Below are 27,144 nucleotides of genomic sequence, written 5' to 3'. Positions count from 1 at the left end.
TGCCAATCGCACCAACCAGAGGTCCGTTGCTAAGCTAGGACACAAACGAAATTGCCAGTTGGACAGATTTTGAGAAAGAGTTCATTGGGCCCATAAATAAGAGGTGTTCATGCATTTTTCTATTTTTATTTCAATACTGTCATTATCCCTGGAGGGCGTTGGAGGGAGGAATGGTGTAAGTGACGCAGTGCACGATACGTATCTTAGTTTCTTCGGGTTGATTACAAATGCTAAAGGTTGTACTAACAATTCAACATGTTCCCCCCAAACAATGCCCCTGATCAGTTTATTTAGAAGCGCAACTTTCCGATCGGTTGCGGTCAGGCCGACGGTGCTACATAACGGGGAACATGGGAACGTGCACAGGCATTCTAGTTTGACTGTTCATGCATATTGAGAAGCACTTGAGCATATTGAGAAGCGTACTGAGAAGCACTCTGTGCCTTAAAACATGCAATACAGCAAAACAAGCATTCAGCATTCGATCCGACATCGGAAGCCAGTCATTTTTGTCGTTAAATTATTTCATTCCGAAGTGTTAGCATTAGAACATTTGCTATAAAAACATTGCCACATCGACTCTCAGCCACATCATCAATTTATATGCCGGCCATTGGCAGGAGTGCGGTGACCGTGCTAGGCCAGGTATTTCTCATGCACAACCCTTCCGCGTCCCCCCCCCCCCCCCCCCCACCACCAGAAGTTTGGAGGTTCTTTACACTTATGACAGTACACTCATGCCAAGCCAGCTACCGCATAGTTTTATCACTCTTTTCTGGAAACTGAGGAACGACACACTCTCTTTAAGAGAAAGCCATACTTGTTAGCGATCATTGTTTATCAGGGGGGCTTGTTAAAATGAGAAATCCCACCCATCTACACGTTTCTTTAGTCCTTGGAGTTCGCAAACATGTGGCCACCCACAACCCACGTTCATTCCTGGCTGAGGCCAGACTCGCGAGAAGAATAAACGGCAGCCACTCCCTCAAGATTGTTCCACCGTTAAAACAAACGAAGCGTACATTGCGTGCACATCGACGCGCCCGTGGCGTTGACGTTGTGTATCCTTCCGTATGATGGCACGCTGAGATCGACGTCTTGTAGCAGGAGGCTCAGACGAATCAGGTAGCCCGATTGATAAGCGTACGGAGAACGCAACGGCGTAGACACTAACTCAGAAGCGATGCAAAAAGGCATTTTCAACAGTATACGCATTTCTGCTGGATGCTAGCACTGCACCAGGTAGCAATCCTGAGCCAGTGCCTATACATACCACATTTCGAGACCTTGAGGGGCAGGGAGGGTGAAGGGGAGTTGCGAAATATGGGGCGCTATTGCCGTACTCGAAATTGCATAGGAAAGGAGAAGTCTAAAAGTCACGTCAATATCCGCGACAACGGAATGTTTGTCAGCCTTACACTTAAAAAAGCAGTTTCTGAATACTCTACGAAAATTAAAAAAAAAAAAAGGAAATTCACCGTTACAATTTACGCAACAAAAATGTGATTACGACGCAGGTACAGCTCACTTAACTCTGGTGATTTGTAACGTTCGCGACGCTAAAGCAACACAAAAATAGGTGGCTTCAAAACACGGCAGCGGAAACGAGCATCTGTGCCGAGATGAGGGCGACTAGCGTCGCCGGCGGCGGGGCAGAGCGCGGCGCCCCCTGTCGGGTCATGAAGCGGAAGTTCCGGTAGACGGTGCGGGACTCTGCCCCCGTTGCCGGCTGGATGAGCTTGCGGATGTTCCCGGCCACGGGTCCGTCGCGGCACGACTGCGGCGTCTTCAGCTGCCACTTGAGCTTGCGCAGCTCCATCAGCTGCGGGCACGGAGGAGAAACGAGTGGCGCTGAAGAGCTATTCACACGACACGACATGACACGACACAATAGAATACAGTACAATACAATGCGACATGTCGCGACGCGACCCAATACAATACAATACAATACAATATAATACAATACAATACAATACAATACAAAAATACAAAACAACACGACTGACTGACTGAACACATCCCTCACTCACACTGACTGGCTGACTGACTGCACTGCACTGCACTGCACTACACTGGACTGGGCTGGACTTGAGTGGAGTGGACTGGACTGGACTGGACTGGACTCGACTTGACTCGACTCGACTCGACACGAATGGATTCGACTGTACCGGACCGCACTAGACTGGACTGGACTGGACTAGACCGGACCAGACGGGACTGCACTGCACTGCACTGCATGCCCTGATTGACTGCTCTACGGTGCGACTAGGCTTGATCATTGCATACCTATATGCGTGCACGCACATTTTTCTTAAAGTTTGCTGGAACTCATTATCAATGGCAATTGAATTGCATTAACAGTGAGCAAACAAGGGCCGCAAGAAAACAGCTTAGCATGGAGACGAGAAAATATTAGTTCTTATTTTTTCTTCACTAAAAATCTTTCTAGGAGCTCATCTCCGCACATAAACTCTACGTAAGCTTGCCTTGAAGCTCCTGGCCCTAACGTTTTTTTTGTTGTTGTCGTTAACGGGCCTTTCATTAAATAAAGGGCATTTTATGGAATACAACATATGGCTTATCAATATTGCTGGAGTGTCTCGCATCAAGCGTTAGGGAGAGATAGATATCTGTGATGAAGTGTCGCCAAAGATTGCTTACGCATTAGAAGGGAAAGGACCTAGTCACACACAATAGTGGACCGGCTACACCACGTATACAGTACAAAGCACCTGGACGTCAGAACGCCGCTTCTGCGATTCACGCCGAGTCCCTTCATGTGCGCGTGGGTGGGGAGTGTGTATGTGCACCTGCTCCTTGCCGATGTCGACGGATCGGCCGAGCACGACGTTGATGACGCGCTCGGTGCAGGGCGGGAAGGTGAGCGAGCCCGAGTAGATGTAGTAGTTCTCGGTGGTCGAGGGCATGAAGTTGGACATGGGGAACTTCAGCGTCGTCCTCGGGCTGGTGTCGCTGAGGCCGTGCAGCTCACTCACCGCCGTCATGAAGGCAGATAGCGCCGAGTTGTTCTTCTCGGCCTCCTGCGCCCCCCGCCAACAAGACATCGTCACACCTTCCGCTGGACCCTACCACGCATGAATGTCTAACTACGACCCCCGAGGTCGACGGTATAGTGGCACTTGTCAACCTCCTTGGTCGAGGCCGGTTTCGCTCACAAAAACAGCGTTGCCCTCTTTAGCATTCCACCCTTTGTAATTGGTGCAAAAAAAAGGTGAGGGGGGGAGGGGTAATTCCGACCTGCGAAGTGGTGGACCCCCGAAACTGTGTTGTGGATATTACAGTTCCATCATTGGCCTGCACCCCCAGACATCAAGTTTTCGTCCTCTTGCAAGTCTGCGACATACGGACGCGCACACGTTGTGCCCTTTCCGTATCGCGCGGTACCACCCGCTCATGCGTCTGTGCCTTTTCCCCACACGATCCCAGTGTTATCGTCGGCTTGAAAAACTGTCAAAACTTTTGATGAATGATACGCAGCGAAGAACAATGGCCTAGTTTTACAAGTGAACTGCCAGAAATGTCTGCCCAGCAGACGCAGAAATTGTAGCGTACACCAGCCATGTGCAGCCTCACTGTAAGGAGAGAACAATAGTGGAATCGACATTATATATCGTGCAGAGAATGAGTTCGTCTACAAAAAAGTCGATTTAAAAACAAAATTATTTTTTTTGTGTGTTGGAGAAACAATTTAGAGACGTGCGGTGACGTATTTTGTAGAAAAGAATGATGGCGTCGACGCATGCTTCAAGTGGCTAAAAGGGCGAAAGCTGGCGCATTCGGGATTTGGGCTAATGTCTCATCTTGTAGCTCGCGTCTACCAATACAATGTCAAATCAGTGTACAGGCGTCAACAAAAACCTGTCCACACCGCCCTCCGCGCCTAAATAAAAAGAAGCGGCACAAGGATGAACTGGCAGGATGTGACGTTCGCCTCGTTGCCTTGCTTAGGGTACTGTTCTTGACGGCACTGTTTGGGTACCGCAATCTGGTTATTTTTTTCTAATGCCAGAAGGGGGGCAATATTACGGCTTCAAAAAAGAAAAGCGGTTTAACAGAGAAGAAAAGGGAAAGAGAGAGTGTGGCACCTTGAACAAGATGACAAGCACCAGCAGGCCGTTGGCGTCCTTGAAGCACTTGATGGGGATGTTGGTCTCCGTGTAGTGGATCAGCTGTAGCTGCAATGGCGAGGAACAAAAAATGGCGATTGGACCTCGCAACAGTAAAGACGCCTGCACTGGGCCTTCTTGAAGGTGAATGTGAAAGACCTGTCCGTAAAGGCTGCAGGTAATAAGTCCTAGCTTCCTACGCTGCTGTACTCAATGCAAAGTTTCATCACTCTGTTCTGCACTCAGTGACATAAAATCAATATGGCTCACGCTTGATTAATCAGCATTACTGCGATTCACAAAAACAACAGAGGGCGCTGTATGTTGACTTCATATTACGCCTCGAGCTTCGCGATCGCTGCGCCGCCTGCCGCCGCTTCTCCGCGGCGTTGACGGGATGTGCGCTGCGTGGCTGATAGGGGCTCGGGCAGTGTTTTGGTTCTGTTTCGCTTCTTTTCGCCTTTCCGCGCCCTACAAAAAACACGTTATGATGACGTTTATAAGCAAAGAGTACGTTTAGGTCACTTAAAAAGCAGCTGCGTCTTCGTAGAGCACGCGATCGCCTGCAAGAGCTACCCGGGGACGCGGTTCTGCGCGCATCGTCGCCGCTCTTCCGGGCGTCGGCGACAGTAGCAGCATATCACCCCTGTCACCTCCAAATACGTCAGGCACAAATGAATTCTACTGCCGCCTGGCACAGTGCGAGGTTGGCTTCATTTTGCAGCGTGGACAACGAATGCGGCTTTGTTTCGAATGTATACGTCGACGGAAAATGTTTCGGGGATGTGATTAGCAAATCCCGGACAATAACTTATGTATTTTATAAGAATATGTGCCATGCGAAAATGTTAAGTATATTTCAAGCCTGTACGTCGTTAAATATGTGCCCACACATGCCTTATAGCAAGAACCAAGGCATCTAATGTGAAACCACCGAAAAATACATGCTGTGCAAGTGCGGAAGAAGAATAATAGCTCTAACGGAAATGAAAAAAAAAAAATACAGTGCAGCTTCTGACGTGCTAAAGACGTTCGTCAAAACTTAAGCCAGGTAGGGCTCACCAGACCAACTATATACGCGAAATGCACCGCTATTTCGCGAGACGTAGGGGGGGGGGGGGGTAGGGGAGGAGGACACTTTGTACAAATTCGGAGCGGAATCAAGCAAAGAACGTTTTGGTAATCACACACGCAAATCTCGCGTTCAGTGTCGTTTTGTTTTTCGTCTTCAACGAACACCTGATCGTTCGGAGGACGCATTTTTGGAAGTATACAGGGCAGGCAGTTCGCAAGCGATGAAAGAGGGGGGTTTCAGTTTCTCCTTTATTCTGCAGGCTCCCTGTGCCATGTGACGGTATTTCGAAGAAGCGTTTAGTAGCGGACGCCGATTATATTCTAAGCCAGTCTGAGCGCGGGTCGCAGAGAATATAAGTAGCAGACGAATGTTTGCGGGCGCTCACCTCACGACAAGACGACTCTTAGTCGTGTGCTGATCCCCGAGTATAATTCTGCATTATCCGTCGTACGTACGTTGAATATTCCCGAAATTAACACACACAGGCTTGTAAGTGGTGGTGACCAATATCTGAAGTATATTATTGGCAAAAGTAACTGGCGTGCTGTCAGGTATGAGTGTTCCGCTGAATATGTAAGCGCACAAAACTGATTTACATCGTAGTCGTATACCCGTAGCATGAACATCAGAGGAACGGGTGGTTATGGAGACACTGCTAGTAAATTCAGGGCAGTGTAACTACGATCAGGTCCATGCATATGCCGGTTCCGCGACGCTGACCTGTGACACACACCTGGCGCTTATACAGACCGAATATACCACACTAAGATCGCGTTAGAAACATTTACACACTCGTAAACACATCCCATTTGGGAACAGAGTGACTGCTTCACATAAACATGGATTTACAACGCCCGCAAACGCTAAATCTCAGTCGTGAACAGGCCGAAAAAGGAGCGGCGACAGTGGGGAGCGGGACGGAGACTCCCGCGCCTGCTTCCGAAACGGGCCGCTAGGGGGACTTCAGTGGCGCCCCTACAGGCCGCGCTCGAGGCGTATAAACAGGAAACACGGGTGAAACGTTCGCTGAAGACAAGCAGGCTTAGCGTGCCCTGGCTTTCAAATAAAAAGCGAGCGAGATTTGGCTTTGGATTGCCCTGTTCGGCTTAGTCAGAGAACGTGTCCCACCTCGGCCACGTTGCTCTGCTCGTCGATGTGGTGCTCGGCGCCCTGCCCGCTGCCGGTGCCGAAGTGCAGCACCCCCTGGACGAAGGTGTACTCAACATGCAGGGGCCCGCCGTAGACAGCCACTCGGGAGTGGTTCGGAAAGATCATCACTGCGATCGATCGGTCGATCGATCAATCAATCAATCAATCAATCAATCAATCAATCAATCAATCAATCAATCAATCAATCAATCAATCAATCAATCAATCTTCAGCATCGCCGTTAAACGCGGAACGCGATAGCGTCATCAGTGCCCATTCGCATCGTATGAAAACTTTCTGAGCGTGAACAGTTTAAGCTTAGGAGGCCTGGATGCGCGCAATTTCGGGTAATAGTGGGAGACCCATCCAGCTGGTGAAGTGGAGGGCATTTCCAAGTGATAGCCACAGCAGCGTCCGTAAGCACAGAATCGGAAAAGACATCAACTTCGCCTTCTTTCTTGACGTTTGACAGCTTTTGCATATAACCTTCCCTCGCATGTAGCTTTCTCTGAGAAATAAGAAAACAAACGAATAATTAAAATAAAAGAGATAAATATACACTAAAGCTAAAGAAATCAGTGAGCGAAGCTGAGACCGCCAGTTCCGCGTGAGCCGCACTACTCACAGTTGTCTCCCATGATAGTCACATCCAGGCTGATGTCGTCGTCGTAGTTGAAGAAGCTTATTGACTCCATTTGCTTGTAGGTTGACTGCAGAAAGCGAAGGTGCAGAGGAGACTGTGACTTGCCCTTGCAGTCCACGTACTTGGAGCCCCACGTGTCCTGCGCTGTTGCACGGGAAGAGAGCCGTCTCGCTCCCGTCCAAGGGAATCCGTATGCGCCAGTGCGCATGCGCGGCCCGCTAAAGCAGCGAAATAACCCACTGGCATTGTCCCTCTCTCTCTGCTTGTGAGCGCGTTTTAGTTATAGAATGTGATTAGGGCTGGCTGCAGGAAAACATTTGTCCGTGCGTACGTACGCATGTAAACTCGGGCATAAAAGTCGTCAAAATATTGACGAAAAGACATCGAGGCACCATCCGTGGCTATCGCTGCTGGTTTCTAGACGTCCGCTAGGCGTACAAGCGGCCTACCAAGCGAGTAAGCCAGTCAGTTTTCTCGCCTTCGCTTTGCGCGATTACTGCCTGCCTCAGCACAGTTGACTATCGCAGTCATAGAGTATGATCGCAGTACCCGGAAGACTGACAGGAAGTTCTTGATCAGTGTGACCATGAAAAGAAACACAGAAAAGGTGGTGCGGCATTCAGAGCGCTGCCCACGGTGCAAACGGGTTGTTATGAACTCTGGCCTGTTGTACGGTAGCAGGCGTTCAGACTCGTGTGTTTTTTTTTTTTTGTGCCTAAATATTACAAAAAAGCAGTTACGTTACAGCCCTCACGTTTTACTCATGTGGGCTCTTACATTTTTAAACAAACACCGAATAATGCAATTGTATAAAATATGGTTAAGATGCAACGAGCACGCAAGTTTGAAGAAATAACTAGAAAAGGCGATGTCCTGACGCTAATAGAAAAAAAAAAACACATCTTCATTTTTTCTGGAATTATCCCCAGATGTATGATTTTTCACGTACTTCCATTATCACCAAAAGCACGTTGCATCGTTTTGGTCCTATAGAGCGCGTACAAAGAGAAAGGAGCCCTATCCACTCGGCTCTCTATGACATCCTGCAGCGATAATGACTTGCCTCAGATTTGTATAAATTATGTGTTTCGTATAAAAGGCAAATGATCCCTGCATATAGACACAATAGCTGAGATTAGAAGAGAAAAAATGGAATTTTCAATGTCCACGTTGGCACCATAACAACACAGCTGCGCCGAATATAAAGTGTATAGATAGGAGGAAGGAATGACAATTCTTAGGTTCTGCCCCACATAAAAACGAAAAAAACAAAGCGTTCTTCTAATTTTCGGTAAACTCTTCAGAGATTTTGACCGCTAAATCTACTTTGGTTAGATGCAGAATCTCCTTGCATCCTATTAAAAATAGCGAAACTGCAGCGTTAATTTTTTTAACAGCAAAAGAATTTCGGGGAAAATGGTGGTGAATCTGGACTTTAGCATATTCAGGGAATGATTTACAAAAATTCCAGCAAATTGAAGAGGTCGACCCTTTGTTCGATCTTATCTAAAATTACCCTCCACGAGTTGGCAGACAGATATCTCCCTGCGGTGTTCCTTCGCCATATATATATCAAATGAGATATTCTGCTTCTCCTGCGCCTTCTATCATTACTTGTGGAAGTGTGTACCCGCCTCAAATTGTGTATGGAAAGGCTGTCACTCGATTCTCCATTTTCAGCGAAGAGCGGGCAGCCTAGCCTTAAATACGTTGCCATGATTGTGTATGTAAGGTGCCATCAGAAGTAATTGGAGCACGGCAGCTGTGCACGAACCGCAAAGTAGCGCCGTGTAGCTGCACCGGCGTTAAATGAAAGGAGCAGAACACGCATGCGTGCCTGCCGACGCAGATAGCCCACCTATACTTCTCAACCCACTTCTTCTAACGCGGCTTCGAGAGTTGTTCGCAGTATACTGGTTTCGGTAATGGCGCTAATAGCAGGCCCTTCTAAAAATATTAGAAAAAAAATTTGTCACTTCAGATCTCAGCGATTGTGACGCTTCTCCAGCAGCTCTCATGCGCTGAAAGTGTGATACGTCCCCTGCTATCAGCGCCATTGCTGAGACCAGTATGCTGCGAACAACGCTTGAAGCCGCGTTAAAAGAAGTGGGCTGTGCGAAGTATAGGTAGGCTATCACTGTCGGCAGGCGCGCATGCGTGTTCTGTTCCTTTCGTTTACCGCCGGTGTAGCTACACGGCGCTTCTATGCGGTTCAACCACAGCTCCCGTGCTCCCATTACTTTTGGCGGCACTTGTACTAACTGTGCAGTATGGCGTCGCCGTTTCACCAGCGACATTGCGGTCGAAACATCGACCCCGCATTTGGCATTAGACGTACGCTAACGCTTCTACCTCAACCTGCCCCCTAATTCAAACTTTACTCCTTAGCCCCAATCTCAAACCACCCATCATACACAATCTCCCCTAACCCCCCCCCCCCCTTCCATCTGGTACGGCCCCATTGACAAAGTGAAAATTGTGTAACCTAAGGTCTGGTAAGCGGCGGCCCACAAGTTTGCGCCGAAGCATGACATACTTAAATATATCTTACTCTCACTAATAACCAGTCAACAAAGATATCCATCAGTGTTTAACTGATGTCGCTCTACAGTTTACAGGGACGGAAAATATGTTTGCACTCATGGACTTATCATAGATAAATAATTCGTCGATTAACAAAATGTTAGTCCAGTCATCACTTTCGGTCCCGAACAAGAGAAGGAGCAAAGCTATGTTCACAAACTCACAGTGGATGCTCGAAGTGATGCTGCAGTTTTGGGGAACAGTGTGGACCCAGTCGGTGAAGTCGCAGGCGAGAAGCGCGTCTGCGGAAAGAAATGCGTGTCTCAGCAACTGCTACGAAATCATTTTACCTTCGAAAAAAAGAGAAATAGGAAGGCAATTATCACCCTGGCGGTTGACATGAAAAGAATAAAAGCAGTTGACATTGCTTCGAGTCAATCCTCGCAAAAATTAAACAGCATATGCCACGTTAAACCTGCTCACATGTCTTCTCCCCGCGTACATCCCTCATATAAGCGACATATAACACGAAGATCGCAATGTAATGTGAATGGAGAAATTAGTGTGCATACAATATGCGCGCTTTGGACATGTCTGGTAGCTTCAAATACAAGCGATTGCGAAGGATATTTGACCGGCCCCTTCCATAAATGCCGCGTAAATCCGCCTTGTTGCTCCTTTAGTTATTCCCTCCCCCTGCCCTCTTATAGAGGTGACGTTAACGTCGACGTCTAGCCGTATCGGAGAGGAGCTTTCAAATTTTTGGTGACTGGGACCATTAATAAAATATTGGAGGTTCCCAGACCTTGTCCAAAACACGAGTGACTGCGCAAGGATTTAAATCCTCTCTAAACTCGCGTGAAATGTCCGGCAGCTTTAAGGTGCTCGGGTAGAGACTGTGCTCACGTACGGCAGTTTTCTGCCCGACCCTGGCTTTCCCCCGGTACTCTCAATCGCTGCGTTTAGTCTTCGCCGCATCGTTACTATGCGTGCTCTGGAGCCCTCTTTACAGGCAACCTTGGCGCTAGAATTTCTCGGGACATTCACCTCCGTTCACGTGCTTTCAAGGCGAACGCGTCGAGCATTATCGGGACGGGCACCTTTTATACACACGTCCGGTCATCGGCACAGCAGCCCCACTATTCTGGCGTCCTCAATTTATCCTAATTTGGTTTATCTTAATCCACCGGAGTCTATCCTAATACACCCCAATCCATTTAATGCCCTATTGTTTCTGTTTGATTACCCCTTCACCCCATCGCACAAATACTTACTATAAATTACTAATCAATCAATATTTCACAATAATTAATCTCAATCCATTTCACTAAATAATGCTACCAGTAGCTAATCAATCATTAATTTTGGGATCATCACTCATTTCTGATACACGGCTGACATGCATTGGTCGGCCTTTGACTTTCCTTGGGCTTTTGTATCGCTCGAGTGGACGCCGGGGTCATTCAAGGTCAACCTCACAGTGAGACACGTTAGGCTTTCGCCTTAATACAAGGGCACAAGCGAGTTGTAAACATTGTCTAACAACCTTGCCAGATTAAGTTCTAGAACTCGTACTCCATGTTCCGATTTACAGAAATTTTAAACCGGAAACGTGCGTCGGAAGGTGATTTGCTCACACGCCATTATCCGCTTCGATTTGCTGATGCCGGATATGACGAAACACTGTTAAGTCCAAAGGGCCCAGTTTAACGAATTGCTACCGTGTTCTATTCTGCGCAACATTTGCACGAACGAACAAGCGGTCGATGTTAATCGTGCAATGGGTGGCAACTAATACTTTGGCGGCTAAAAAAGCCTTAAAACACGTTTCAAACCAGCGTGACGTCACTAGTGTATACTCTCTGCGGCGGCCTAGAGCGGACCATTGATTTTCGCTTCTCGTCACGGTTACCAAAGAAAAATAGTCAAATGAACGGCATGGGTCAAGCTGCACGATATAGCCACAAATAAGACTTGGGCAGAATAACTCTCTTGTTATAACGAACTCTGTTTAAAATATCGGCTTATTTGAAGCGTTTTGTGGCGCCTGTTGCCGCGCGGTAAATAAAGTATTGCTTATTACGAAGCCAGTTTTCTGTCCTTCAGTTTGCTCTTTACGTAGGGTAAACTTACGTCTTGTACCCACAGCCAACGAAATTCTGGGGGCGGATCTAGTTTTGTGTGCAGTTCGTTTGCTGTTGTTTATGAAATTACTCCGCCCTGTTACACCAAACGGAGGCGTGTGCGAAAGTAATCATTCGTGGTGGTTTCATCGTTCTGATGTACTACCCTGCTGTAATGTGACACAACAATGCAAAACTACAGAAAGTGTAATGTTTCAGTAATACTTGAGTTGTCTTTTGCGAAACTAAATCTCGTAGATGGCTCATAGGAATAACTTTTGAGCCTTTTCAAAGTTGCATCGGATTGGTATTATGCTACTTCGTGTTTCTTTGGACCTATAGGGTGCCACGATCTGCGTAGCTTGGACCCGCATCGTGGGTCGTCATATCTCGTTGGGCCACTTGACAGTAGAATAATCACTGCCCTATGACCGGTTCCGATGGTGAACGCACACGGCGCGGATCCGCGTAGCCTTGCCCCTACGGTGGCCTCGGAGTCACGAATCGTGCACGTCGGCCTGGGAGACTCACGCGCCTCCGTATATAAGTCCGTAGCGCTGTCTAAAGCGGACGCGCCAAAACGTCTACGTTTAGACAGCCCATGAAGAAAAAAATGCAAGCTTGGTTTTTCTTAAAAAAAAAAAAGATTGATTTGTCCCGTACACATTGACACCATTGCATCCCAAACTTCAAAGAAATAATTCAAACATTAATGAAAATAGATGAAGTAGTGGCGGCTTTTCGGCGCTGTCCGGGGATTTCTGTATGACGTCACAGAATCTTGTCTGGAACATTGGCGGCCATCAGCCTAAGCCATCGCAAAGAAAGATGACTTGGAGGTTTCAGTGAGGTCGTTAGTTTTATTTTATCATTTCCCTTAGATTCCAAAGGGCAGTTATCACACTGATTACCACGCTTCCAATGCTGGTCCGTGTTACGTCACTCCTATCCAAATACATCACTGTAGCTCAAAATTTCATATTCTATCAGTATTTTGTGCGTTCCTCCGGTTAAAAAATGTATTTCGTGGCTGCAGTGCTACTGAGGGAGTTAGGCTAGTTCTTTCAAATTGAACATAGTTCTATTTTGTCTTCATGCTATGCGCCCAACGCAATGCGCCCATCACGTGCTTTCACGTCCTCCCTGCATATGATCCTTAGATTGCGCACAGGCCGTCCAGCGGCTACCGGAGCAGCTGCATGCGTGACACGTGACGTTGTCGGAACCTGAGCTTCACCGCACCCGCTGATAAGGGAACTCTCGCCGACGACGCTCTGTGAAAGATGCATGCCTTCCTCAAATGTGCACGGCTGCGTTACTAATATTGGGGAAATTAAAAAAAACGTCGCCTATACGAGGATCGCCGTAAAAACAGGTGTCCTCAATCAAAGTGAACTACAGTACCACTGCGAGAGAGAAAAAAAACGGGCCATCTCCACTAACGTGAAACCTAGGGAGGGGAGATGCATGCAGTGTATAAGTGTATCCAAAGATTCTAAGTCTCTCTTGCCACACAACGCTGTTGATTGGGCGCCGGAGAAGCGCTGCTGAGCGAAGAAATCCCGCGCTTGCTGAGGCTGTGGCGCCCTCTCTTATGTTGAACCGGATTTAAGCAATTTGCATGCCCCATCTGCCCCAGTTTGGGGTATTGGCCGGGGTCAACGCGAGCGCAGTGCAATGCCCGCCCTAGAGGCTCGTCCTCGGTGATCAACGAGGCCCCGGCACCAGGTAAGTACGCCTGTTCTTGCTTCGACCGATCGCCCGACCCGATCAGGCCTAGCGTCGACAGCCGGAACACAAATTATAACCTGCCTACAAACAGCTTCGGCTTGTGCTTGACGATTCCTGTAGCGGACAGGGACCATTCCAGAAATCTTGATATCATGCTAGCTTATTTTGAAGCAGTTTTATTCATTGTACACTTTTTTGTACGCGTCACGTTCTAGCACGAGGCGTGGGAAAACGAGTGTCCCCGTGTTTTAGTACCGTGGCTACAGGAGACAGGAGACGCCGACAGCCCGAGCCCTTAAGGTGCTTCACCCCTAAAACAAACCAACAAGCCTTGCATCCGCGTGACAGGACTTAAATACCGTGTGTTGCCCTCACAACACAATAAAAGGCTACTCTTCTTTCCCGCCTCACCTACGATGGTGCTGGGGTCGAAGTAGTTGTGCCAGACGGGCGCCGTTGTAGGGTACTTGTGCCACATCGTCCTTATATGGGCGTCTGTTTAGGACGAACAAGAGATATATTAGCAGCAAAGTTCGACTTTTAATTCACGAGGAATCGAAAGGAAAACGACACAAACGATTAGCTGTGTACTTGCCACAAGTATGTCTCGACAAAAGCAGGGTGGCTGCTGTTAGTTTCTGGAAAAAAGGACCACAAGGTGTAATTTGTCAAGTTCGCTCCTAAAGGAGCTATATGTGTCTCCAACAAAGAAAAACCTGCCCGATCAAATATTATAAACTGTTTGAGACGCAGACATCGTGAATAGGACTTCACGGCGCAAACGGGCTGAAAATGTTTTTGTGCCATTAAACCAAAATGTCTCCGAATGTGTTACGGTGCGTGAATGGCTTAGTTAACAGTACGACGGCTTAGGGCGTGGACGACCAGGTGCAGAATAGATCTCGGAGCTCAAGATGAAGCCCTGTATTCACTCCAGACCAGGGTATCGAGCCGGAACAGAACCGGTAACCGTTATTTATTTTTCGCTTCAGTTCCTGTTCAGGTTGAGCGGGATCAAAAAATATCGGTTCTCGATCGGGTTTGACTGGTATCCAAACCCGAACGAAAACCGATATTTTTTGAGCCTCTGAACTCGAACCGAAACTGAACCGAAAAATAACGGCATTGTGCCAGTGTATTTGGGCTGCGTTAGGTTTAGTTAGGTTAGGTAGGGTAGTTTAGGTTATGATAGCATAGGTTATGTTTGATAAGGTCGGTTTGGTTGGGTTAGGGCATGTTACGGTAGGCCACGTCAGATTACTTCCGGGCCTCACTTTTGTCACGAGTGGAGATGTGCCCTAAGAATAACAAAACGCTTGCTTTCAAGAGAAATGTCACGAGTTTTTTTATGTCAATTAGAGGCGAGTGCCGGTAATATTTTCGTTAGATATGTCTCGGAGCTTCCGGCAGAATAGAAACTGCTACGTATAAGTATGCCTATGTAATGGCTGGTTAAAGTATCTGTTGAATTCTCTTGGTTGTTGCTCTTTGATGCGTTCCCGCGTGTACGCGCAGAATATAAGGCATGATGGACTGTGCGCTTCCTCCGTTTTCGGTGCTTCGTACATTTCGCGTTCTGCTGGTCGCAGGTCTGATTTACTCCCATGGTGTTTGGCCTCTCATCTTCACACTGCCACTGACGCACGGTTTCGGTTGCAAAGACAGCTTCCTCCCCCGCTTCCTTTCTTCCCAGGCTCTCGAGGGTCGCCGCACTCACCCAGAGATGCAGGGCTGTCGCCGTTATTGTGCCTCTCGGCGACGCCATGAGAAGCTGCTCGGAGGCGACAAGCCAGGCGGAAAAGCCGGCGAAGACGCGGCAGAAAATCCGCTGTGCAGTAACAAACCCGAGTTGGCCGGGAAAAGGCTGCTACCGAGACGGGAGCGGAAGCAGCCGGCCGACGGAACGAGGGTGCCACGACGATGCTCCTCGAGCTGCGTGAGAGGCTGAGCCTAAATGATGATTATGATGACAGCCTCCGACACGCACACCCACACACAAAATGGAAATCTACTCCTTGCTTTATGACTGCATCTCGGCCAATGGAAGACTGCTTTGCTAACACCATCTTGCCATTATGTCTCTCCCGCCCTTGCAGAGTGAATACGGTTATTTTGCCTCTTTGTCTTTCACTCGTATTTTTAGCAGTGTATTTCTTTACTAAATAGCCGTTCTCAAGCCCTGGTCAACCCCCTCTCAGGGTATGAACAATACATTAAAATGAAGAAGAAAAATTTTAATAAATATGTCAAGTTGCCAATTTCCCCTTATTGGTACATGCCATTGAGTTGTACATGCCAAACACTTCAAGGACGTTGTCGTCGTCATCATCAACGACGGCAACAACAACTCACAAAAGGTGTCCTACCGAGATTGTGAGGGATATCAGCAGCCGTCTTTTTCCGTGTTAGTGCGATGGTAATCCTAACGAGGATTTCATTTCATTTTCATCTTTCTCAGGCGTGCGAGCATTGCGAACAAAAAAATAAAAAAGCTAGTGACGTCACACTCTATGAACACGGGTTGCCCACAATCGTGTCGAGTGTTGTGTAAATTCTTTGACTAGACGGCTCCGCTGCGCCAACCACGGCATGGTGTGCGAAAGCAGCACAAATGCCGGCTTGTAAGGCGTTGGCCAACGCCCCGTTGTGGGTATTTGCTATAACCTCGGTGTGCACAACCCTTTGCTCGGCTCCAGAGTGCGCAGAGAAGGTGCACATCGTCCTTGTGGTCGACCTTCGTAGTTCTAGTGCCGCAGATAATTGATTGATTCATTCATTGCTTGCTTCGTGCATGCCCGTGCGGCGTCTGTAGCAACGTGTGCTGCAGCAACACGCATTCCTGTTAATTTTGAAGCGTTGTCGAATACCCCACTGCGGATAGATGGAGCGAGAATAGCAGCAACAACTGTCGGACATGCGTCCGTGTTTACGCCTAACCTTTCGCTTTGATTCCTTACGGCGTTAACCGGTGCCTACAGCTCGAAGAGAGGGATGCAAACATTTCGGAAGATTGAAGAAGGAAGATTGTGCACGAAGTTGCTATTTTTCTTGTTCTTCATACACTGCCCAACTCATGGGTTTAAACTGTCGGAAAGTGTTTGCTTTTGTTCCCCCACGACGACTACGGCACTCAGAGCAGCATATCGCCCCGGGAGCAGTGCTGAAGAGGCTATTTGTGCAGTTTTCCACCTGGGCCCCGGGTGGAAACTTTTTGGTGGCGTATGTGTTTGATTACAACATTTACTTAACGACATTTATTCATGAGCGTCGTCCTTTTTACTGTTATAATCATCTTAAGGCGAAGCTATTTATGCATGGTGTTTGATGTCGTGCCAAAACGCGTTGCACGAAAGCCAACTTTACAGAATGGGTTTTACAAAACCATGATGATGATAAGCGAAGAAACATCAAACGCTGCAAGAAAAAAATTAGCAGTGGCTCAGCTCGGCGATGCCAGGATATACGTAGCGTGAGCTAAGGTTCAGCTGGTTATTCATAGGTTTCCTGGTTGTCTAGGATTAGCTGATTATCATGCTTACTGCTGCTAAAACGATTTCCAATGCAATCCAATCCAATTCAATCCAATCCAATCGCGACGGCTCCGGCGCGCCAGCTGTGCGCCGGGAGAAGTCACTGCCCCTCGCGCATGCCCAGCACGGCTCTCCAGGAGCCACGCGAAACTGCTCAACCTCGGCCAGTGTAGCTTACGATACAAAACACTTCCCGTTGTGGTAATGAAACCTGCGTCCCTCGCGTCCATCCGACTGCGCCATTCTGACCCAGTCTTTCTTCTTCTTTTCATCCTCGCCGAGCTCTTTATTTTCTCTCCCTCGACCTCATCTGAGTTCTGCTGTAATACTGAGGCAGGGTCGTCATGAAAGCGCACTGAGTGTCACGTGACAGAGAAAAATAAACAAGAAGCGTGCAGGCACACTCAATGCTGGGACATTTCTAAATGCGTCAAAGTTGAGTGCGCAAACAGCGCGACGAAACGAGCACGCAGGTTCACAAAATAGAAAACGTGCACAGGTGCTGCACATGCATCTGTCTACACCGCTTTTCGTGCCTCGGAGCATGCTGTTAATGGCAGTGTCAATTTGCAGTCTTCGTGCCAAGAAACACATCAGCGTGTATTCTTGGAACACATTTCTAAGTGCTCGGTGCAGCTAATGCATCCGCACGGTGCAGTGTTAGGTTTCCATTCCACTGCATTACGTTCGGGCTGCGGAGCCCTGTTTTTGGGAAGCTGCGGCCATCAGCGCTGTGACGTCGGAGCCCTAATACCTTCCAAAGATGAAGTCCCCGGGTCCATTCAAGTGTCACGAGCTGGTGTTGTACATTGACGTCGCCATTCTCTAAAGCAGTCGCCCTTGAGGTTTCTGCCCACTCGAAGTTTCTCTGGGACCCGTTGCAGTGTTCTGGGTACTACAGCCGCTATTAACTTAGTTGAGCAGTGGTATACGATATTGAGAGTATTGGAGAAGAATGGCGAAATAACAGCGTTTAGGCGCCCACAAAAAGTTTTTGGTGGTGAATTTCTTTCCGCACGGGGTATATTGTAGTTACAAAATAACGCGCAAAGAGCCACTTCGAAATTACATTAAGTTAAAGTAAAGGGTTAATGGCATGGCATGGCCCCGCTACTTTGAAACACACAAAAGGTCACTTTCTATATCAGGAGTCGCACAAAGCAACATCGACCGCGAAAGTTTAAAGTACGCCGCTTTTTTAGGAACTAGCAATTGCTCCACAATGAACAACGCTCCCGAAACCTTGCGCGTTCGGAATGCGCGCGTACTCCACTGCCGTAGGCGCAAATTGCGCTGGTTCGATCACACTGGGGCGATCGGTTAGGGTGCGCGCGAATTCGCCTCATCCGAGCAGGGCCGCTATCCATACGAGCACTCGGCGCTCGCAGGGTGCTAATCGCCGGCCCGGCGCATTCGCTAAATTGGCGCCCAGCCGAGAGCGAGGGCTGCCACGCAATCGACGACCTTTAGTGCCCTGAAGATGCTGCTGCGCTTTCGAGGCTTCCGGCGCAGCTGGGCAAATTAACGGCGCCGCATGCCGCGCTAAGCGAGCGCGCCTGTTGGTTTCTTGCAGTCTCGCTTGCAATAAGTTTGCGCGGACGTTGTTGCTATCAGTCAGGTCAAAATTTAACGTTATTTGACTCGGTAGGGCGGACATCCGGCGTCCACGGTGTCGTAGCCGAGAGATGCCAGACAAACTCGCCGATGTCGCAACAAAAAATTACGGGGGATGCTTAGGAATTTCTAAGAACGCGAAGGCAAAAGCCTACATGAACTTTCGTTGATTTACTCTTGAACTTTCTGCTAAACTTTCATCTGGATCTTCTCTGGGGCGTTCTGGGGCGTACTTTTTCGGCTGTTTTCCGGCATCTCGCACGTGAATGTCAACACACTCAAGGTTCAAAAATCAAAACGCTTCAGAATATCCGTCTGCACATCACCCAGTATTTCCCGCACAGGACCAAATAATCGTCAACGCACCGGAAAATGGTGGGAACGTGCTACCGTTGCAAAGCTCCCTGGATGCGGTGGTCAACCTCTGCCAGGTATAGGTTGGATAGGTAGGGGGCGACGCGCGATCCAATGCATATACCTGCTCTTTGCACGTAGTTCTGGTCATCGTATGACACGGCAGTCGATCGCAGGTACGTGTCGAGAATCTCCAGAAAGGCATCACAAGACACTCTCACCCTATTCTGGAAATGTATCGCCTCCTGGTCTTCGATCGTTGTCCGGAGTACGGCCAGGAGGCTTGCTTGGGGTATGAAGTAATAGATCTTGGATGTCGACCTAAAAGCCGGAGACAACCAGGGCCCCACCTCTTTCTAGGTACGACAACACGGCTGTCGAATTCACGATCATGTAAAAAAGGCAACACCGCAGTGATTCCCTACGTGCATGGCCTCACGCACAACCTTGGGAAGATTGCGGCCAGACAAGGTGTTTTCGTGGCGTGCAGTGCACCCAACAAGGCCTATGAAATGTGCCGGAAAGTTAACGACCAATGCAAAGGGGAGACATGTGATAGGAACCATCGCACCAGGTACGCGGATTGCAGCAGCGAAGTCATTTGTAGCATCCCATTATCGCGTGGAAAAGTTTACACTGGACAAACCGGCAGGTGCATAAATGGCAGAGCCCGAGAACAGGCCGCATCACTCAAGACAACGCCATCCAGCCACCTTCCATTCCATTGCCGCGATCGTACATGCACCGCACGCATAGACGAAATTAACATTAACTGACGGAAACACAATCGCCTGCCACGAGAAATTTTTTAAACTCTTGCTATCGACACGAAGGGCGACACATGTGCGTCAGCACCGCTTCCGTCACATTAACCGACAAAGAAAATGACTTGCTCCGGGTGTATCCAGTGGACTGATTGTACCAAATTCTCACCAAGTTGTGCAATGTTTTTGTGTATATATGGGTGTTTTTCTTCAGTAAACTTCAGCTGTTAGTCAGCATTGTGTCCGTGTTTCTCTCGACCGTCCTTCGTTTCTGTACGTTCCAGATGAAGGTTTTCCAGCGATCATGAACCAACTCGCCCAATCCCAAGCAACTCTACTGACAGACGCAACAAGGGTTAAGAGAAGAAGAAAAAGACGCAAAGGAAAAGGGATGTTGGTAAGCATGGCTTCATGGGTGAGTTGGTTCATTATGGCAAAACTAAGAGCAGGATTGCAGGATGGACTACGTAGACGCTAGCAGCGTCGTGTTCCAGCAGCGTCGTGTTCTTAACATACCTACTGAACTGCTGAAGTGGCTGGATGCTTATCTTTTCGAGAGAAAACAGTCTGTGGTGCTTGAAGGCCTGAGTTCTTCAAGTATTTCTGTGTTATCCGGTGTACCGCAGGGCTCAGTTTTAGGCCCACTTCTTTTTTTAATATTTATTAATGATCTCCTGAACTGCACTTCCAGTCGTACTAGATTGTATGCTGATGACTGCTGCATCTATCGTGATATAACCAGCGTAGCAGATGCGGACCTTTTGCAACGCGATCTTAACTCTGTTTTTTCTTGGTGCCAGTCGTGGGGGATGACGCTCAATCTAACAAAGTGTAATCTGGTAAGGTTCACCAACAAAAAGCACCCTCTACTTGTTGACTACTACATGGGCGGGGCATGTTTACCGGTAGCCACAGAGTTTAAATACCTCGGAATCTTTTTCTCTTCTAACCTGTCCTGGAACCATCACGTCAATTATATGATAGTAAAAGCGAGCCGTGTGCTAAATTTCTTAAGACGCAATTTCAGGCAAGCTCCGACTAAGGTCAGGGAGACTTTGTATCTGACGAATGTGCGCCCCATTTTGGAATATGGTTGCAGTGTCTGGGACCCCTCCACAAAGACAAACGTTGATGCACTAGAAAGAATACAGGCTCGCGCCGCTCGCTTCGTAACAGGCGATTACGATTTTTTTAAAAGATCAGCTGACATTTGCAGAAGACTTGGATGGCCTCTACTCGCTGAAAGACGCAAATACCTGAGACTCTCGTTGTTCTATAATATATTCAACTCCAGAACTGGCATTAAGAAAGAAACTTATTTAAAACAACCAACATACGTATCCCCTCGCACCGATCACTGTTTAAAGATTCGCGAGCTTAACTCCAGGATTAACACATTTAAGTACAGTTTCTTTCCCAAAACAATACATGACTGGAATGCTCTACCGGAGGAAATTGTCTGCTCTCCCCCATCTTGTTTTGGAAAGCGTTTGCAGGATTATATGCGTCAGTAATATCCCGCCGCCTTGTTTGCCGGGCTTACGGGTTATCTGTGTTACGAAGTGCTTGTTGTCTGTACATCCTTTCTGTACATCTTCCTTTCTTGAAGTGCTCCTTTTCCAACGCCTATTCACCGCTTTGATGTATACTCATTATTTAAGGAAACGCAACCTGTTTGTTTGTTTGTTTATGCGACAATTGTATTTGTACTTTGAGTCCCTTTTTTTCTTATTCCCCCTCCCCCCTACACTAATGCCTGTAAAGGCGATGTAGGTATTTGAATAAATAAAATAAATAAATTTACTTTGGACGTCTTTCATTTCTGGCGCTTGTATTTTACCAAGCGGACGATTATTATGAGAGGACACATTATTTCAGCTTTGCACTCACGTCGAGCTTTGGCTTCACGCCGCTGCCCCAGCCACCGCCGCAGCAGTCACCAGAAATTCAGGGGGCTATGGCGGCGCCCACAATACCAGCATATTGGTTTGGAATGTAGGCACTAATGCTTTGCATTCACTAGTATATAAGCAGAGCTTAGGTGACCTCAAAACCTTTTTTTTAAATGCAGAGCATTTCAGTAACTCACGATGTCACCCGCGTTGACGTCCGTAGTCCGCACCGCACCCCTCCCTACTATATAAAAAAAAATACTATCCGGCGCCCGGTTTCGATCCCTCGACCCTGCTGGCGGAACGCAATGTACATGGTGCTCTACTTACTGCGCCACAAAGCCGACACAGAATGGAGACGCTACGAACGCGCCTTACATCGCTGACTCATTCAAATTACTGCTGACGAGCGCTCTCTCATCATCAGTTGCCACAAGTGCAACAACATTAACGTAACGCAAACTACTTAACGTCATGCGCCCCCGGAAATGCTCTGCATTTGATCGTGCCCCTCGCGAGGGGGATGTTTCACTGCGTCTTCTCTCGGTCGCGGGACCCGTGGCGCCATCTGGCGGAGGCGCGGCACAACTCGTAGCACTTTCTTTGAAAAAGCGCCTCGAAAGCGCGGCAAATATGAAATAGGGATGACGCGCTTTCGAGGCAATCCGCCGACGCGGCTGCTTTGTGTACAGACTCAGCGGCGAGCGTCCCGGGATTCTGGTGCCGACCGAATTTTTTTTCGCCTCATGCTTTGTTCTGCGTCTCGTTGAGAGGCCCATACAAACCGAGGGGATTGGACACAGTTACGCTAACCAATTTTTCAGATTATAATGGCGGAAGAAGGGGGTAAGTGGTTAGAAGGGAGATATAAACGATCGCATAGAAAGGAACGATAGGCGGATTCCAAATTTACAAAAGCTGCGATGACAATAAAAATAAAAGTAGACATAAAGCGAAGGGCACTAAACGCCCGCTATAGAGAATTACAAAAGCCCGAGGGGGATGGAAAGCCGATCGTTATAAAGTGGGCGACTAGCAGCCGCAAGATAACATTGGCTTCCCATGCCAGCGAAGGAAGTTTCTTTGTTTCACTTTTTTTATTCATTATGGTTAAAGCAAGAACTAAAAGGTTTTATAACAACGGCATAAGAAAACAAGGTAGGAGGAAAAAATGTTGTTCCATTCTCACATTTGAGCTCATTAAAATGTTTTCTCCCTCTCTCTCTCTCTCTCTCTCCCAGTTCAGTTTTTGTTGTGCTTCTTTCTTGTTTCATCTGCTGTTATCGCTGCATTTTTTTTTCCTTGGCCCCAACAAAGGTCTCTCAGGGACCATAAAGACAACAGACAACAAAAATACGTCAGGTTGGAACAAAATACGTCAAGGCGGAACAAAAATACAAGTTTCACCCAAGCTTGTTTAATTACGGTGAGTAATTAGAAAAGAGGAATGTAGGATGCCGGCGGCGGCTGTCCCTCGAGGCGCTTGCGCTCTCGCTGATCGATGTGACCAGGAGACTCCAACGATCGGTGCGTATCGGCTGATGCTGTTAAAGGCAAACGCAAATTTTAAGAGGCGTCAAGGACGTGATGCTAAGGGGAACCTGTAAGAGAGTGACGCGAAAGCGCCACTCAATATAATCGGGTCATGCACTGACAACATCGGAAGAAAATGGTCAACTTTAACATTTGTAAACCCTGGCATCACGTTCGAAAATTTCGCTTGGTTTTGCAAAAGCTATATGCGCACAGTGTCTCATGAAAGTTAGCCTAGTGTATCACTAGATTATTTCAGCTTGTCACTTGCGCCGAAACGCGTGCGCAGACGGCCTAAGTAGTGCGCCATTCATGGCGAGACTGAGCGACCAAGCGCTGGCGAAGCAGCCGTTAAACGCTCGCCTAGTCACGTGGTACAGCAACGGCGAGGCTCCGAGTGAGCACAGCTGCGCCGCCTCTCCGCAACGTATCTCGTGACGTAACGTCACACCTGCCACACTTGAGCTCCAACGGCTCAAGGGCATTGCGACGCGATAAAAGACCATGCGAGAAATGGTGTGGTATAGCTTTCTTACTAATGTTAGTAAGAGATGCCCGTCTTTTAATCGCGGCAATCCTGGCCGCCAGCCACCAGTGGAAGAGATTAAAAAAACCGCAACCTCAAGGCAACCTTTTTTGGCAGCCCCTTGAAAAAAGCAACGAAGCAGTTTTTTCACTCACTTCTGAAATGCAGTCCACAATCTGCAACGCACTTCCTTTTCCAACTTTAACGAGAACTGCAGCCGGTCAAAAGGTTCGGCAGCAACAGCTAGCTTTAGGTTTGTCGTCTGTAGCTCGCACGGATCCTGCCGGTCAGGGTCTTGCACAAGCGAAACGCTCTACTGGGTTTAGTATTTTGAATGGCGGGCCAGACTTCCGCTTCCTGCATACTGCACCCATTTCGATGTGCGCACCGAATCCCTGTTTTTATATGCGAAGCTTGTATTGGCTCACCCGGCAGGTTTTTACGTCCATTTTTATTCGCACTGATTATTCTGCGGGTGGCTTATTGACATCAGTTTTTCTTTGGAGCTGTTTTAAGGTCCCGTTGCAAAACGCCTTTCCCCCGCAACAGGCAGTGTGAACTCGAAGTATTACAGGCAAGACCTTTCCAGAATACTAGCACAGGTGGTATGGCTCGCATATGTCGGAGAGAGAGAGAGAGAGAGAGAGAGAGAGAGAGAGAGAGAGAGATAAACAGAAAAAGCTTTAACGCCGGATGATAAGGACACGAAAAAAGAGGAAACTACAAAAATAAAAAGATGTCAGATCATGCGCAAAAAATTCCCACTCACATGCAGGATGAAGTTATTCACAAGTTTATTCTCTCTCTCTCTTAGCGCAAAAAGAAATGAACAGGGACTGTGAAAGGACACGACACAAGTGCGCTACTACAACTGAAGTTTATTACATAGACACTTTCTTTATACACACGCTAAAAACTACACACGCAGCAAATATTCAGAGTGCGCAAGACAGCGGTATCAGCGTACCACCTTTGCACCTATCGGCCAGAGAAATTGAATTTCTTGGGTTTGCTGTCTCACGGGTTGATGACGAGTGTGCCTGAGCGTGCTAAGTTCAACTCATGTGACCACCCTTTTTTGTTTTTTTAACACGAAAGTGTTTTATTCCGGGATACTCGAAGATTTTCGTGACGTTATATCCGTCACGGAAGTGACGCCAGTACAACGAAGAAAGCGGCCTGTAAATGGGGCACCCCTGCACACAGGGTCTTCTTGCGGGGAAGCAACCTTTAGTACTAAAGAGTACGTTATACTTAGAATTGTTCGTTTTCGGGTTTTATATTTTAACACGAAAGTGATTTATGCCTGCATACACTAAGATTTCACTGACGTCATATCCGTCACGGAAATGACGCCAGTGCACCTTTACTGAAGCGACCCGCCAGCAGGACGTCGGTCACCAAGCACACCCACAAGACAGTCCCGACCCACAAATCATGCTCAGCTGCAGATTTCGCTGGACATTTCACTTTCGTGTTCGATTCCTACGAGAGAGGAATCAACCACATCTTTTTCTTTTCCTTTTTGTGCAGTTTTATCCGTTCTTAGAGTGCGTATAAATAGAGTGTGTGTGTGTAATAAACTTCAGTTGTAGTAGCGCACCTGTGTCGTGTCCTTTCACCGCCCCTGTCCATTTTATCGCACAACTGTACGAACCATGGAATACCAACTAGGCCAGTCGATCACGTTGCTAAATCATGTTTCACAATACTCCATCCAGTCCTGTGCTGCGCAGAAACACCCCTGCCGAGTTCAAAATATCCCCAGTGCCTTTCCTTTCCTTTTCCTCTCCCGCGAACCACAACCCCAAAAGAGCTTTCTTTGGCTGCACGTGCAGCCCGACTGGAACCCGACCAAGGGCCAAAAACAGACCTCTGATAAAGTCCCGCATCAACCGGTCTACACAAAGATAGTATGAGAGTCTGCCTGTGCACCACATACTTTTAACACTAACATACGACATTCTGGATGTCTTCTCGTGTGTCGTATGGGAAGCATGGGGCTTAAGATACCTGCTGCATTTCTTACATGTGAGCCACGTTTAACCACAGTCGATGCAGGATGGCGTCCTCCCACTTTCCAAGTCAAGGTGGCAGCCTAAATGTGTAGTTGGGTTCGATAAGGTGGAAAGGTGAGCAATTTTTAGCACAAAGCAAATCATATTTGAGAGAGAACATCTTCTATCTATAACGATAAGCGTCTGACCAACCGGCTGAGCAAGCGACCGACTGACTGACTCCATCAAGGCCCAGCTGAAAGTGGTTGGCCAGGAGGTTTGAATTTTCGGAAGTTCTTTCCTACCACGGCGTAGGAGCTCACTAAAGCTTCGTTTCTTCAAAATTGCACCCACAGGGAGTAAAAAAGGTTAAAATGTTTTTTTTAAATGCAGAGCATTTCAGTAACTAACGATGTCACCCGCGTTGACGTCCGTAGTCCGCACCGCACCCCTCCCTACTATATAAAAAAAAATACTATCCGGCGCCCGGCTTCGATCCCTCGACCCGGCGGGCAGAACGCAATGTACATGGTGATCTACCCACTGCGCCACAAAGCCGACACGGCTCAGGACGCTACGAACGCGCCTTATATCGTTGACTCATTCAAATTACTGCTGACGAGCGCTCTCTCGTCAGCAGTTGCCACAAGTGCAACAACATTAACGTAACGCAAACTACTTAACGTCGTGCGCCCGCGGAAATGCTCTGCATTTGATCGTGCCCCTCGCGAGGGGGAGGTTTCACTGCGTCTTCTCTTGGTCGCGGGACCCGTGGCGCCATTTGGCGGAGGCGCGGCACAACTCGTAGCACTTTCTTTGAAAAAGCGCCTCGAAAGCGCGGCAAATATGAAAAAAGACTTTAACGTGATGTTTCACGATTTTGATCTCTTTTTCGTAATTTTTTATTACATCGCTGGCCCGTTAAGATATCTAAATAGTTCTTGCTCACATATGTAAATGTTACCAATGTACACAAAGTAATTACAGGGGTTGTGTCAAACGACACCTAATGGGGCGATGTTGCATCACTGTAAGATACTTCTCAAAGCTCTACCACGCAACAGCAGGCACTTGTTAAAGTATGTCAAGCCCGCTTGCAGGAAACTTCTGACTTGTGGTTTTGTACCCTCGGGCTGTAAAGGACGGGACCGGACCTGCTATTTATTCCCAGTGTAGCCGGAAGGGAAGACCCTTCAACCTTAAAAACACCCACGCGTGTTTTGCCAGAGTCTCAGCCACTGGAAAACAGACGTGAGCGGCCGCGTAGCCAAAGAACACTGTAAAAAATGTCAAAATAGTAAAACCTCCGAACTAATAGAGCAATTAGGAAGCTGCCCTGCAGCAAAGCCGGCAACACGGGACTCCTGACATACGTCGTTAGAGAAACCCGTGCCCTCACATAAAAGAACGGCTATATCAGCAGCAAAACCAACAACTGCTTCTTCTGTACGGCTCCTGCTGAAGACGCCGACACCAATCACCTGTTATGGACATGTCCTTCCCTGAGTGCAGCGAGACCCCGATACTTTCGCGGCACTGGCCTGCATCCTGGGAGATCCC

At 48.0% G+C, this 27,144-nt stretch overlaps 1 protein-coding gene across 1 annotated transcript; it reads right to left on the bottom strand.

The window, feature by feature from the left end:
- Positions 1-1,585: 1,585 nt before the first annotated feature.
- On the bottom strand, positions 1,586-13,864 carry LOC144146203 (carbonic anhydrase 1-like). Its single transcript, XM_077678168.1, has 7 exons — positions 13,786-13,864; positions 9,745-9,822; positions 6,980-7,141; positions 6,334-6,455; positions 4,110-4,199; positions 2,814-3,044; positions 1,586-1,822 (listed from the first exon to the last, which is right to left on the bottom strand). The coding sequence occupies exons 1-7, from the start codon at positions 13,850-13,852 to the stop codon at positions 1,586-1,588; spliced, it is 987 nt and encodes a 328-aa protein (XP_077534294.1). The 5' UTR covers positions 13,853-13,864.
- Positions 13,865-27,144: the final 13,280 nt, after the last annotated feature.

This window comes from Haemaphysalis longicornis, unplaced genomic scaffold, assembly GCF_048455015.1.
Source record: "Haemaphysalis longicornis isolate Haplotype H1 unplaced genomic scaffold, Haemaphysalis longicornis Haplotype H1 scaffold_7, whole genome shotgun sequence".
NCBI classification, from domain to species: domain Eukaryota; kingdom Metazoa; phylum Arthropoda; class Arachnida; order Ixodida; family Ixodidae; genus Haemaphysalis; species Haemaphysalis longicornis.
The sequence above is the reverse complement of the archived record's forward strand: the minus strand, read 5'-3'. Positions and strand labels throughout refer to the sequence as shown.

Bases quoted from the DNA above. Each gene is read 5' to 3' on its own strand.
- LOC144146203 (XM_077678168.1), bottom strand. From the start codon at position 13,852: ATGTGGCACAAGTACCCTACAACGGCGCCCGTCTGGCACAACTACTTC. The intron at 6,456-6,979 runs GTGAGTAGTGCG...ACCACTCCCGAG, and splicing joins GACTATCATGGGAGACAACT to TGGCTGTCTACGGCGGGCCC. The intron at 4,200-6,333 runs GTGGGACACGTT...TCGCCATTGCAG, and splicing joins AGCAGAGCAACGTGGCCGAG to CTACAGCTGATCCACTACAC.